The sequence below is a fragment of the Anarhichas minor genome, unplaced genomic scaffold (genome assembly GCF_050575085.1).
Source record: "Anarhichas minor isolate MPS153535 unplaced genomic scaffold, ASM5057508v1 ptg000007l, whole genome shotgun sequence".
NCBI classification, from domain to species: Eukaryota; Metazoa; Chordata; class Actinopteri; order Perciformes; family Anarhichadidae; genus Anarhichas; species Anarhichas minor.
The window spans coordinates 13,484,689-13,500,000 of NW_027466453.1; the positions used below are offsets into that span (position 1 = coordinate 13,484,689).

General features: G+C 41.5%; 1 protein-coding gene across 2 annotated transcripts in view; it reads right to left on the reverse strand.

The window, feature by feature from the left end:
- Window positions 1-15,312, reverse strand: part of abca3b (ATP-binding cassette, sub-family A (ABC1), member 3b) — a 32,874-nt gene that overhangs the window by 2,475 nt on the left and 15,087 nt on the right. For both annotated transcript variants that reach the window (XM_076085949.1, XM_076085950.1), the window contains 19 exons: window positions 14,776-14,874; window positions 13,403-13,601; window positions 13,004-13,310; window positions 12,634-12,907; window positions 12,032-12,236; window positions 11,668-11,887; window positions 11,109-11,267; window positions 10,323-10,495; window positions 8,813-8,947; window positions 8,477-8,671; window positions 8,193-8,380; window positions 7,882-8,052; window positions 6,801-6,997; window positions 6,581-6,654; window positions 6,067-6,194; window positions 2,117-2,285; window positions 1,839-2,001; window positions 1,427-1,576; window positions 1,020-1,180 (listed from right to left, as the gene is read on the reverse strand). In XM_076085949.1, coding sequence (XP_075942064.1) covers window positions 1,020-1,180; window positions 1,427-1,576; window positions 1,839-2,001; window positions 2,117-2,285; window positions 6,067-6,194; window positions 6,581-6,654; window positions 6,801-6,997; window positions 7,882-8,052; window positions 8,193-8,380; window positions 8,477-8,671; window positions 8,813-8,947; window positions 10,323-10,495; window positions 11,109-11,267; window positions 11,668-11,887; window positions 12,032-12,236; window positions 12,634-12,907; window positions 13,004-13,310; window positions 13,403-13,601; window positions 14,776-14,874 — 3,367 coding nt within the window. The remainder of the gene's footprint in view (window positions 1-1,019; window positions 1,181-1,426; window positions 1,577-1,838; window positions 2,002-2,116; window positions 2,286-6,066; window positions 6,195-6,580; window positions 6,655-6,800; window positions 6,998-7,881; window positions 8,053-8,192; window positions 8,381-8,476; window positions 8,672-8,812; window positions 8,948-10,322; window positions 10,496-11,108; window positions 11,268-11,667; window positions 11,888-12,031; window positions 12,237-12,633; window positions 12,908-13,003; window positions 13,311-13,402; window positions 13,602-14,775; window positions 14,875-15,312) is intronic.

The following is a 15,312-nucleotide window of genomic DNA, read 5'->3' on the forward strand; positions in this document are numbered from 1 at the left end:
CACACTATCTAAAGATATAGTTGATGTTTACCCTAATCTGAAAGTACTAGCCTAAATCTTGTGAAAAGGTCTGCAGACGATACTCAGCCTTCTGTTGGACCATATATATTAGGGGTGGGAATCACCAGAGATCCCGCGATACGATATTATCACGATACTTAGGTCACGATACGATATTATCACGATACTGCGATATTATCACGATAATGCGATATTCTGAGTATTGCGATAACATAGGCCTATATTGCGATTTATTACTTTTTTCAACTTCAAATTATGTCCCCAAAGGAAAACTGTGTCAACACGTTTTATCTAACAAGATAAAGTTTTCAGTCTGTTCATCTCACTTCAATCATTTTTATTGCGGCAAAATAGGATTGTCAAGCAGACAGACAGATAAATGTTGCATGAACCTGACAAACTGAATGTATTACTACATAGTCCAACTTAACTAAATGCAAACGTGTGGACTCAGTATATGAACTATAACTTATATAAGTAGGATATAAGAGTTATATAACTCAGTATAACTTGCGATGCGTGGACGTCAAGGGCAGAGAGACAGTCATGCGCTGCACTCTCCCCATGAGCCTGCCTACTGTTGGCAGATTTAACCCCATTGTGAGGCCAGATGTCTCTATCTTTGTTTTGACCAACTTCCTACCAATCACGCTGACCCGGGACCTTTGCTGACCTCACCAGAAAACAACACAGCACCATCTAGTGGACTGAAAAAGCAATTGATTTGATTTTTCTAGTAATTCTTTTTTTTTTTTTTTAAATAGTTTATATAATAAAAGATCGATACAATATCGCCACGCAAAATATCGCGATAATATGCTGTATCGATTTTTTCCCCCACCCCTAATATATATATATATGTGTATATGAATCTACTGCTATAAAATGCTGATGCCGTTTACCATTCTGCACAACCTTTCACAGTTTCATCAGCTACCCCTGCTTGTGTGCAATCCCCTTAAAACTGCAGCAGATTAAAAAGCAAATACGAAGGTCACCTGGATTGACGCAGAGCCCACAATGCGTATGTTTTCGTTGGCTCTTCTCACCAAGTTTTTGAATCGGGGGTCATTGTACTCAAACCTGCTGCCGTACACAATAGCGGAGATGATGTTGGATGTTGCGTGATTTACCGGGCATGCTGTATCAAATGGTTTCCCTGTGAAATGGCAGTCAAAAATACTGAAAATTATTAAGATGTAAAAGCAAAAGGAAAATGATCGTCTTGTACTATTAAAGCAAACCCCACCATGACTTACACTGGCTACAGAAGAAACTAGAATATGGGGGATGATTTGAGCACAGCGTACCATTTTCTGAGCAAAATAACAAACCCTGCAGAGGAATTGTCACTCAGCATTAAGATGTGACCTGCTGCTATTTGTTGTATATTTCAACTCCATACCTTTGTGCTTTTCAAACTCTTGGATCAGATGGTGGCATTCCTCCAAGATTTTATGCTCAGAGAGTCTTTTGCCCATCCCAAAGTCTCTGAGGGTGGTGAGGGCGAAACGCCGCATCTCTTTCCATGATTCTCCATTTGCAAACAGAATTCCTATCAAGTATGACATGCAAGTTACATTTAATCTGAACTAGTCATGTGGATATCATTAGATACAACACGCATCAGTGATATAAAACAAAGTAGAAATGTAAACATTGAAACCAAAAATAAAAACAGTGTATAATCAAACAGATGACAAATACAAGGATATTTGTGCACTTGATTTAGCTATAACTGGTAATTTATATTATTTGGTTCTGTGCTAAAAAGTACACACACTGTATATTGAAGAGTATGTAAAGGTAGATCCTACCATGACCTTGATTCAAATCATAAAAAATAGGGGCGACGTCTCTGTCTCCAAACTCTTCTGCGTAGGTGACCAGAGCCTCTTTGACTGCCTTGTATCCAGCCAGGACCACCACTTTATTGGTTCCCAAGTAGACGGTAAACACAGACCCATGTTTCTTCGAAAGCTGTAAAAATAGAAAATGTGGAGTCTAAGATCGTGTAAAGACATTTCTAATGACAAAAGGACCTTCAAATATATAACAAAATGGATTTGTTTTGCGATACGATAGCTTAACTCACCTCACACAGGGTAATGTATGGTCTCTTGAGATCGAGCTGCAACAGGTTGCCAAGCAGGGGAAGAGGCCTCGGACCTGGAGGCACCTTTCCGAATGCCTGGGAGGTGAAACTATTGGAAACGAGATGGAGGACGAGCAGGAGAGCAACAATCCCTAACAAAGCGGTGGGACTAGAGCAGAGGTAGACAACAAAATCCTCAAAAAGAGACATTTGTTCCGCTGTTAAGGTACACCTCTGACTAAACCTTGCAGTTAAAATACAAGCTCAAACGTATATGGCCTGGAATACCATTGCATAAGGTCTCGGGTTACTAATTTTCTACCCGCCAATCATGGCTTTGCCAACACTCAGGAGAGCAGCAAATCTCAAAGGAGAGACTAAGCTGAATAACGTGTTTGGTTAGAGTTTAATCTTACAGTACCTCAGGTTGACCTTGTTCAAAGAACAGAATGTCAATGTCACAACATCTCAGATTACAGGTACATTTAATTGGAGGGTAAAATGTATGTGATGACCTGTATAGTAGGTTAAAAATTCCTGACAGAAATCAGGGGTCAAGTTCCAGCAACCAGCGGAGATTGTTCTTGTGTACACAAGGACGTGTTTACAACGAGTTCTAAAGTCTGACTTTATAACTTTTGGTGGACTGTACCTTACATCACAGTCCACCAATCAAATCCCTTTGATTGAACAAATACAAAAACACATCTGGTCCACTCATCATGTGACGCCCTCTTTGCAGGTCAAATGATGTTGGTGTGTAGTTTTACTGGGACATGCTCTGTTAATCTTTTAAACATGTTTATACAAGCTGGGTTCAAAGTACCAAATTATATGAGGTCTCGTGCAGTTATTCGACAACATATTCCTTTCTCTGCACTGATTGGAGTGTTTTTGGGGCTGCTGCTACAGACCTGGATGAGCTCACTGACACTGTGACATCGTAACAACAATAAACCCTGGTTTACTGCAAGACTCAGGCAGCTTCGTCGGGCTAAAGAGGAGGCCTACAGAAGTGGGGACAGGATCCTGTACAACCAGGCCAGAAACACACCGACGAGGGAGATTTGTTTTCTATTCAGGGTCTCTTCAAAAAGACAGCCCCCTAGCCCCCAGCTCTCCCTGACCCAACATGTCGATGGCAATTGATGGCTCTGCATCTCAATGCCCATCAGACTGTACAACAGCAGTGGAGACCACAGACTATGCTTATCACTCTGACCGGCATTGTTGTAAATGTAAAGGTGTGCGTCACTCTCCAGACCCAGGGAGGTACTGTGCAGCATACTTATACCCATTCACTTGTAATATAAAAGATTAACTCTAAAAATGCATCGTAGTATTCCTAGTCTTAGATTTTTGTATTTCTTTTCAATTAAGGTAGCCTCTCAAAGGCCAAAAGTGATGCCTTTGAAGGGTAAAAGGTATTATTTTTTTAATGCAGACAGCCGACCATTCAGTACCACAGAATGGTCGACTGTAGTCCAGATGTCTTAGTGACGACTCATCCTACCCCCACCCTGTGTTCAGGTCCTTTGTAAGTCGTACACAACCTGCACTCTGGGTTCGTCCTCCTTCAGACTGCAGTGCACTCTGTATGACGACTGAACCTTCTCTTCCCTTCTTTAGTATCATAGGACTCACTCTGTACTATTAAATAGTTTTTTTCCACCACAACCAGGAACTGGTATTTGCTACCATTTGCATAGAGCATTATTTAATTTAAAAAGAATAGTGACACATATACAGTTGGTCAGTTTCATGGTACATGTACAGTACACAGTTACAATGATGTAAATTCCCTTTGTTAAATACGATACACTGCATTTCAAGATAACTCAAACCTTCAATATCAGCAGAGCAAACCTTTACATTTTTACGTATATAACATTGCAATTGATTCAAGTCATACATGTAATGAGAAAACAAATTGTGCAAAAACATGAACAAATGTAACAAAAGTCTAAATTAGGAGGTTAAATCCTTTAAAAAGACCAATAAGCCACATATCTGTGCCTTTCTGGAATGTCAGTTTCTACTTTACTTCGCACACACACACACACACATCTGGTGACATGAAGAAAGCGCTGTAAATCATACAAAGCTGTTAAAAGAGTTGATTACTGTGAGCGCTTTTTGCTTTCATGTAAGACAGTAAATACATTCATATCACGTCTGTGAAGTCAGAGGGATTTTCCAAGAGTAGGAATGTCATTTGTACCCTCAAGTTAATGTGATCACCGATTCATCAGAGAATATCATTTTTGACCTCTAACATGGATGAAAAGCAGGCAACTGAGAATCCATTTCTCATTTTTTTTTTTTTTTGAAACTTCAAATGTTTTTCTAAATATTCCTACAGAATACATGAATGCTCCAACAACGTCTTTTAAGTACAATCAAGGCTTTGAGACTGTGATAAATTGGGCACGCTCTCAAATGAGCTTCATAGCGGCGCATCCCCATGAAAGAGGAACAAACATTGAGCTGATCATTCTTCCTCAGAACAAGGCATCTATTTCAAGTTTTTATTATCTATATACAGTTTTTACTATCTATATACAGCCGTTTTGTTTTTGTATTGCATTTCCTGGAGTTCCCTGAAGGAGCAGCTCTACATTAAAAGATGACACAGCAGTAGTTTGTCCACTGCGCAATAACAATTTCTTAGTTATAATATTTAAGGACTATTATAGCACTGTTTTACTACAGTCTGGATGAAATCAGGAATCATGTGTTTCCATACTCTCTGCACCACACACACACACACAGTGTGAAATGCATAGCAAGAAAAATGAAAAGAAATGTACAAAAACACCTCAAAGGTTATTGCAGTCTTGCAATTTTTAGGCCCAGATCAATCACATGCGGTCTGACAAGACTTGATTTCAAGTTACGACCTCCCGTTTGAACATCTTCTGTGTCACATAATTGTCATATTTTTTTCTATGTAAACTGTGATGGCTGGATATCCACATGGTAACACGCTGTCGCTGTAACTTGTTTGGCAGGAAAACCGAAACTTTGGTTCACAAGACTTGGACAATGGAGGCGTATTAAATGTACTAAGACCGGACTAAATGTACTCTGAGGATTAATGGTCTTCTAGTTATCGTTTTCAGCTCTCTGCTCCTCCAGTATCATGCACTCTGTAAATCATATTGTATACATGCATTCATTAACGTGCCCAAAACAGTCTTTAAATGAGTAAATGTTCTGCGTGTTTTCTTAGTACCATGAACACGTCACATTATTTACATCTGGCAACAACAACATTAAGAGGCTCATAATGATTACCAGCCGTTTTTGTATAGGGCAATATAAAGAAACAAGAACCCTCGTTAGTTAGATAAGGCGCAAAGGTGTGCAATGATTACAGACACGTATCGAATGGAGTGGTTCATTCTCTTGTGATTATCACAGAAAAAAAAGCACAAATTCTTGGAAACAATCAATAAAATAAAATCATAAATAACAAAGACAAGCTGTGCACACAAGTGCGCAGAAATAAACCCAGTCACACACATTTCAGAGTAGTTGTAGTATCTGATGAGTGGTGTCATTGTCTTGAACGTCACTGGAAAGGTGCAGTACTCAAGAGTTCATTACTTGGAATAATCCTGATCCCACACGCGTCATAATCCCAATTCTCCTACTTCCTTCGTCACACAGCAACAACAGCAACATCATGAATGACCCAACAAAGACACACCGACGTGATACAGTAGTAGAAATGCTGAAGTTGATGCAACTGGCCCAGTGTGAGTGTGTGTGTGTGTGTTCTGGTGGTCAATGTCAAAATGGAGCTGGAGATAAAACCTGCCCCGGCCTGTGTACACACCTGCTGTGTAACAGGTCCGTGTACACAGGTCCTCCACACACACACACACACACACACAAAGCACTGTAGAAAATGAACAATGCACGGACAGACTCCTCGCTCCACTTACTTCCGACCACTCTCAGTGCAGTGCTGGAACTGAGCAAAGCTGAGGAACACCTGCTCCAGTGATATCTGGCTCACGCAGTAGTCCTCAATCTGGTATTTCTCTTTGGCTGCCTCCAAAGTGCCAAACACCTGGAAGGTAGTGGAGAATAGGAAGGGAGAAAACATAGAATAGTGTGATACAAATGCATCTCCGGTTTTATATAAGACATTGTGGCAACATCACAATTTAATGCTACAGTCTGCAACTTTTGAACATTGAAAATACAAATAAACACAAGTTATTTCTGCTGTGTGCACACAGCTACTTACATATTTTTTTACATTCTCTATTCTTTTTTCAAAGCACGCTTGTCAGTGTTGTTTAAAGTGTATACCATGACCATGCAACTATAACCATCACTGTGCACACAGCTAAGCATGTTTAAGCATTACTGTGTACCATTCTGTGCTCTAGAGGGAGCCCTAACACAGCACAAGTGCAGAGATACTACTGCATTTCTGTATAAACACGTTACCTGGGCCCAGGTAAGTGTTTTGTCAGTCAAATGATAGTGCACCATTCCCTGGTGCTCATCCTTTAGTTGACTTCCTGTGGTGGGAGAAAATTAAAAGCGTTCAAATGTAGACTGATAACTGGTAATGCAACTACAATAATACACTTTGTTCTATGGTTAAGAACATAATTACAGTTATGTTATTGGTTATCATTGTAAATGTTAACTGTATGCCTCTGACCTGGGAAGGTACTTTCGATGAAGTCTTTAAAAAGCTGCAGGTCACTATCCTCCAGCTCAGCCTCTATGTGTACTTTCGCCAGCAGGGTGTAGCCGCTGCCAAACTTGCTCTTCAGGTGTTGGGGACTCCCGAGGCACTTGAACTGACCGTTGACCATCACTGCCAGCCGGGTACACAGGGCCTCACACTCCTCCATACTGGTGCGGGAACATATCAGGGAGACAAGGTACAAGTTGTAAACACCCACACGTCGTCTCCCTTTCATGCATCAAGATGTAGAACAAAACTTATTTTAAGATGTATTCAGATCTTTTACTTAGTGTAAGTAACATTGGTAGCACCAAATCGGTAATCTTGTGAAATTGAACCGAATAATCCGGCCCAGTGTTGCCAGCTCTTTTCCAATGAAAGCAGCGAGCAGCACTCGCTCCAAAAGTCACTAAATCTAGCGAGAAAGTCGCAAAATCTGCATTTTCTTTTTTTTGTCAGAGCATTTCATTTAGTGACTGTTCGGGCTCCAGCTCCAAATACAAATATAAGTATAACATTCTAATTATGACAGAAGTTTTGGTTGCAAAACATACTTAAAGTATCAAAGGAAACTGGCCAGTAAGAGCGTTATATTATCATATATTATATAACTGGATTATCATTATTGTCTAAATAACATTTTGAAATGTTGGGTGGAAGCACAGTACTTTATATACTGTTGGGTAGTTTCATCTTTAATACTGCATCATGTTTTGTTATATATACTAGTAACAGTAATAGTAAATATAGCTAAATGTAGTTAAGTAAGAAGTGCAATATTTTCAGTGGAGGAATGTAACCAAGATCTACTCAAGCACTGAACTGAAGTTAAATTTTGAGGTACTTGTACTTTGAGTATTGTTACTTTTATTGACATAAAAGATCTGACTGCTTCTTCCACCACTGATTATTTCCTTCTGAAATGACGTAAAGTAGAAGCATAAAATAGGACAAAATGAAAATATTCAAGTAAAGGACCACTACCTCAAAAATGTACAGTACTTGAGTAAATGTACCACTGCTGATATCCAATACAAACTATAAAGCTCACCTATGAGAAGTGATGATTATGGCCTTTCCAGACTCCCGTGTGCGTGTAACAGCGTCCCACAGCAGTCTCCTGGCCACTGGGTCCATCCCGGTCGAAGGCTCATCCAGGAAGATGACCGGAGGCCCACCAATCAGAGCCATGCCTGCACTCAGCTTCCGCTTGTTACCGCCGCTGCATATATTGATGAGGACATATTATTTACATGCACTTGCTCTAAAAAAAAAAAAAAATGGAGCAATATTCAGGCGAAGATGTAAATCCCGTGGCCCAAAACAGGAAAAAAAAGGGAAGGCTCACAGCAGTCTACCTACCTGTAGCTGCGGACCAGTTTATCAGCATGAGGCTCCAGCAGCAGCGACCTCAGGACATTCTCCACACAGCCAGACACATACTTCTCTGGTATTCCTCTGAGTCTGGCATACATACTCAGAGTTTCTCTTCCTGTCATGTGGTCCAGCACGGCGTCAAACTGTGGGCAGTAACCAATGCGCTGCTGCACCTGCAGTCCAGAGATGAATGTTTTCTTTCAAATCTGGCCTTTTGTTTGTTTGTTTTTATAAAAATGTCCTTTCCTTCCATCCCCCTCTGCTCTTACCTTTTTAATGTCCCTCAAGATGCTGTATCCATCAATGTAGGCGTCCCCGGAGGTAACGCTCTCATCGCATGTCAGCATCTTAAAGGTTGTGGTCTTGCCTGCTCCATTGAAGCCCAGGAGGCCGAAGCACTCTCCTTTCCCTACGGCGAGAGACAGCCTGTCCACAGCCAGAAGACTCTCCCCGCTGCTGTACACCTGAGAAGGAGAGATAACAGCGGGTCTGTACCACCATGTCATACCTCACTGAGACAAACGGCTCTGGAGCCACACACGTCTTTCAACACTGAGGCAGTCCGTCTCATTGAGACAAGGACAAGACTTTCCTGTGCTTCGTACCTTGCTGAGCTCCTGCAGTATGAGAGGGCTGCCCACCATAGACTCTACTATTGGCTGGCACTCCAGGACCCTCTTCCTCTCTTCAGCCACATCCCTGTCCTCCGGAAGCAGTGCGGCATCCTCTATTAGAGGTAACTAACACACACGTACAAATATCAAACACCACGTCACAATAAAAAGGGACTCCGGGGGATGTTGTCTGCCTTCAGGCAGAGATAGTACAAACATGTCTTACTATAATACATATAAATGTGTAATAGTATTATATTACTATAATACATACTATTTCATAGTAGCCTAAAGGAGTAGCCTGTACTAGGTACACGATTAGGCAAACATAGTTTAAGGTCATGACAGAAAGAGCCTGCAAAAACTGTAACTACAACCTTTGACTCTAACTCTCTTTATTAAAAGGCATTTAGACCTGCAACTAACTATTATTTTTATTATCGACTCGTCTGCCAATTATTTTCTCGATAAATCACAATAATGAAAAAGGCCCGTTTCAATGCGCTAAAGCCAAAGACAACGTCTTCAAATTGCCTTTTTTGTCTAAAACTCAAAGATATTCAATTTAAAATGCAATTGTGTAAAATAAAGAAAATCCGTAAAATCTCACAAATTGAAAAAGCTGACAAGGCAAATTTTCGGCATTTTTGCTTGAAAAATGTCATTCAAGATTATTCAATTATCTAAATAGTTGCCGATTGATTTTCTGTCGATTAACTTATCGGCTAATAAAGTAATCATTTCAGCAATAAACAGTTTCACTCGTGTTTTCTTAAATCAGTTGGAGGAGTTTCAGTCTTTCATGAGATATGAACTTATTAAATGTCAAAGAATCCCTATATTTAAGTCTATGTGCTTATGAATGCAGAGGTGGTTATAGATCTCAGAAGTGTGAAGTAACACCTCGTCAACTCTTCAGCGTGGCTCTGGCGTCGTTATGTAAGAAGTGACATTTGAAATGTATCCATTTTGGAAAAGACAATTAACATATTTATCAAAATCACTGTCATTGAATTCAAGACTGTTACCCTGGATATAATAAATCAGTTTGCAGGGACATCTGCACTTAGAGGGAAGATAATTAAGGGTCTTTCTTCTGTTCTGTTATTAGTCTCATGCTCAAGTTCTTACAGCCTGCAAAGTGCCTCTTATGAGTCACCAATGTTGCCAACTGCCACTTAACCTACTAGTTAAAAGATACTTCAGAGTTTAAGTTTCCTTTTCATGGAGTGTTAACAACATCTAGTCTATTCCCTGTACATTGATTCAAATCTGCATGATCACAGACCGTTCACAAACTATTCTAGTCGTCTTCATTGACTTCTCTTTTTCAGGCTCCAGTTTGAATATATCTAACCACACTTTGAAAATTGTTTCTCGGAGAGACCTTGCTGCGCAGCGCAAGCTGTGGTTGCTGGGAAATTTCAGATGAAAATGGAAAGTTTCCACTCCACCAAACCAAAAACAAAAACACAGAGACCGCTCCACACAATCCATCTACCTGTTTGCGTCTTCTGCACAGGGAGGCGAGGAGTCGCCGGAGAGTGCGGACACACTGCAGCTCGATGACAAACAGCAGAATAATGTAGACTACGCCCTGCAGTGAGAAGGCCACAACGTAGCGTCCCACACCAGGCTCCGACATCGAGAAGTAGTTACTCTGGTACGTGATGTCTAGAAGCAGAAGAATACAGAGTTATGTCAAGTAAATTAAGAGCATACATATGCGGGGTTTATCTGAACATTTCATTTGTGTTGAATTTGGTGATTTAAACAAAACTACAAAATCCAAATTTGCAGCCTAAAAAAAAAACTCATCTGGTGCATTTCTGCCTTTCATTTTTTCTCTTTACTTTCCATTTCAGGAAGTATCTGTTGAGCCGTCCTCGTCACAAGAGGGCCTTGTTTACTGTAAACTAGTCTCAACTTGTAGCGAACAAACAAACTTCTGAATGTGTGAAGTGAAAATAAACTTTTAAGTCAATCCGTTCCATTTCTGCTTGAGCTCGGTTTTCTTTGTTGAAAGAAATTCTAGATATAGGATACATCATTATTTTTATAATCATTGTCGACTACAAAGGTAAACCTATATGTGTACTCATCATATACTGACACCCACACTACGACTCATCATAATTATATCTCCAATAACATACATCACATATTAAATGGTAAAATCAGGTAGTAGACTGCATACTTTTACAAGTAAAAACACACACTGTACCACCTATACGTAATAAAACAAAGACCTCTTCATTCTCTAAGGCTGCATTTAGGTTGTACTTACTTAACAAGTCGCACATATCTCGGCTGAATCCACTGGGGGTGCAAAACGAGATGAATTCGTAGTTCTTGTAGAACTGGCTGAAGGACATGCCCAGGCAATAGTTTGGAAAGATCAGGAATATCTTATCCAGTAAGTGCGACGTGTCCTGCAGGTGCAACTCTGGAGACGAGAAACAAGAATGATCACGAAACATTTCTTTCTTTATTGTGTACATTTCCCTCCCATTGTCCTCTTGTAGTCCCACGTTGACCTGCGGAGTCTTTGGACAGCCAATAGCCTCCTCACTAGTATTTCAAAAGCCCACTCCTCTCCACCCAGGCATCTCAATCAACCAGTAGGAGTTGCTAGAACATGATCCCTCATTGGCTTCCCACCACAAATACTACAGATTTGTATTCAATGAGGGACACAAGTGGGCAAGTGCTTTTTCCCCTTCGCGCCATTCCACACACTCAAGATGTATTCAGCCCAAAACACAAACGCGTTTCAAATCCTTAACTCGAGCACATAACATGTTGGCCGGAGCATAAAACAAGAAGCCTGTGTCTCCCCCCCTCACCTGGGATGGCCATGATGGTGACAGCCAGAAAGGTGGCCGTGCCAGAGATCACGTTGAAGATGGTAAGGCGTGTGTAGGCAGAAGCGGCAGTGGAGAAGAGGAAGCTGAGCAGGTACATAAGAGGCACAACCGCCCAGCCATACAGCAGCAGTAACAGCAACACATCTACCAGGTGGTTGTTGTCTATAAAAGCCTTGACTCCGAATGCCTGAAACACAACCTGAGAGCAGGAAACAAGTAAAGTCAAGAGACTGTACAATACATCTATTTTATGCATGCTGTACTCTCCGACCGGACAACTGTTTACACTAGCTTGTCAGTGTCTCTACCTTTATTACAACAAGTAATCGGATGTCACACTGACCAGCATGAGGAGACAGGGCAGCAGGAAGTTGATCAGGTCCCACAGCAGAGCAGAGAACCAGAAGTTTGACAGGTAGACACCGCTGACCTTCTGCACATGCTTGGACTTGATAGAGGACTCGGTTACGAGCAGAAGGGCAAATGTGCTGGACAGGGAGGCCATACCATACATCAGGTTTATAGCGATGATGAAACCCGTATTTCCCCTGCAGATGGAGGAAAAAAGAGAGAAAAAGAGAGGAGGAGGTGAAAAGGGGTTTCATGACAGGAAGAAATTGAAGAGAAATGGTGCAACGGAGAGGCAAAGAAATAGCAAAAAAGAACATTCCTGTTGATGTATAATTTAAAATCAATACTAATTTCTCTTTCTTGTCAATAGGATTGCTACACAAAAAGACCTGGGGTTTGAATCTATATCAAAATCCCTTTTGAGCTATTTTTTTTTCCCCCCCTGAGAGATTTTCAATTCATACCGTAACCTCAGATAAGTGGTGAGAAATATATACCAGTTAAGTGCAACATAATTGACTGACATTCATGTAGGGGTACTTTTCTTGTCATGCAGCAATAGAATAGAACTTGTCTCCCTTTCCCTTCACTCACTGTCTGAGCTGGCTCTGGGCGTTCTCAGACAGGTTGCGTGGCATTGGGTAATTCCCCGTCTGGATGGAAGCATTCGGCCCTGCTAGCAGTTTGAACACAGCATTGTCCACCATCATGAGGGCCGTGGCGGGTGTGTGGTAGCCCTCGTTGTTGAAGTAGGCTGTTGCTTCTGCATATCGATGGCTGCTGCCACGGAAAGCAGCACCCACCACACAGCGCTCGTTAAAGCTGCCGCCTTCCTCCTCGGCCTGGGTCAGGATGTAATCAGTGAAATCTGACGGGGAGCGGGGAAAAAAAGGGTGTGGTCAGTAAATACTCAGCTAACCAGTAAAGCCAAGCCCCCCCCCTGTCTCTCTATCGCGATGCTTACCCGTGATGTTGATGAGCTGGCCAAGCTGGGCAGAGAGCTGGGAACTGTACGTGTTTGCCAGGGCAGCAGCCAGCGGACCCACCCCAGGCTGCAGAGCCACGGGCACCCTGGTGGAACCATAGCGTCTGAGTGCCAGCCTCAGTTGAGGAGCGTCGTCATGATTGGGAAAGGAGCGTGCCACAACTAAGGCCAAAACGGTGAAGACCAAAGGGACGAGGAACTGAGCCACCATCACCTTCCAGTTCCTCCAGCTGTACAGCGCCCTCTTCAGGAACATGGCATAGAACTGTTGCAGGTGTAGTCTGGCCTGATGGGAGAGGAGAAGAGGAACTGAAATGTGAGCAAAATGAATGATGAATGAAAACATGAAAAGCATCAGTTTGCTTCCCCTTGTCTCACCCCGGTGTTCAGCTTGATGCTGGAGCAGTCCTCTGAAATGAGCGTGCCGCTGTCTGTGAAGTCGGTGACATCGGTCATGCCGCTGATGCTGCTGGCGTCATCGGTGGTCCAGTCATGGGAGCGTCTCTCATGTTGGTACTGCAGGGCTGGCAGCTGGATTGCCTGGATGTCCAAACTAGAATCCACCAGCTTTCCCACCCTGGAACACACAAATCAATATGTGCTTATCTATCAACTTACTGAAAATAGGAAAAACAGGAACAAAAGGTGCCTTAAATATCAAGTCTTCACTTTTGTCAAATGCTTATGAATGTATAAAAACAACAACTAGATCGACGGCAGCTCTTTTGTGCGATGTCCTTCAATCCATCCACTCTATCTATTTCTCTTTTCTTTAAGCAGCTCACTAAGGGGAAGAATTGCAGTGCTGCTTGCAAATAAAGCCATTTTTTACACCCTCATCTCGCCAGATATTGTGCGCCTTTCTGAGCCCAGATATATCTTCCTACAAGTCCATTGGTCCTTCCTTTCTATACCTCTTTCCTGTGGAATGGAAGAGCAAAATTATGAACAAACTAAAAAAAAAAAAAAAAAAAAAGATTTTTGTAGTAGTATTTGTATGTCACAATGATAAAACATAATCTAACTTGACATGTTTGGTCATCAGATGTTTTAGACTATAAAAGATCATGATACAGTATTTAATTTGAGATTCATTATTTTAAAGAAACCTTAATGATAGCAGTGTTACTCTCTAACTGGCAAGGAATTTTACTTGGCTGCAAAAATAGTCTAAATGACCAAATGATCAAACGGCAGCTTTTCTTGTCATGTTGGTGTCATGTTTGATGTTTGGTGTGTGTCGGGTTTAAGGCCAGAACACACTGATGGACTCTCAGTGCGACTTGAAAATAATGAGGCCTGTGAGACAATTACAATGACATACACCGTGTGCGTGCTATAGTTGAAATACAGTAGCATGCATTGTTAGCGGTCTGCAGAGAAAGCGCTCTCCCGCCCGTTGCCACAGATACACATGTCAAGTCTACGGGGAAGCAGAAATAATTGCTCAGTAAGCAGCTGGGACTGAGATGTGTGAGCAAAGGAGAGAAAGCGAACACATCAGCCATTTCCCTGTTTTGCTCAATGTTGTAGCTCCATGAATTCCAAAATAGACGTATGACTGCAGAGCTACTATAACAGGCATTTTTAAATATAGGTAGTATATGGAACCCACTTTCTGTTGAATTACAATACCTCCTCTTGTGCATTGCTGCTTTACTGAAAATGTACCCAGCATAAGGAGAGTTAGTCCTCGAGTCCTATAGAATTAGAAGACACATTCACATTCGCCCATGTCATATTTCTCCCACCTGAGGAAAACCTCTTCCATAGTGGTCACTGAAGCTCCGTAGCTGGCGATACCCAGCTCCTCTCTGTTCATCTCCAGCTCAGCAAACAGCAGCTCAAACCTGAGAGCAAACACAAAGTGGACACACACACACATTACACACTACACTTGCAGTGGGACAAATGTATATATACACACACAACAATGTGAGCTATGGATGAGTGTAAAGCTGACAAATGTGACCTTGTATCGTTGGGCTTTGAAATCATATATTTGTGCCTCATGTTCCGCATTAAATCTAATCATAGAACAGTAACGAGTGTCAGTGTGGAGTCAAAGTCCAAATCGTGGGGAGAAAAATATTGATTTTCAGTATATAACAACTACATAAAACAAAGCAAAGGGAGATGGCTATAAAAAGGGGGGGGGGGGAGAAAGGAAAGAAATTTAAAGGTTGTGGTAAAATAAGAGACAATTTTTGTATATTTACCACACTGATATCAGTTTTTTTGTATTGCTCTAATAAAATAAAAAAGGTGTTTAATGCACAGAGCCAAAG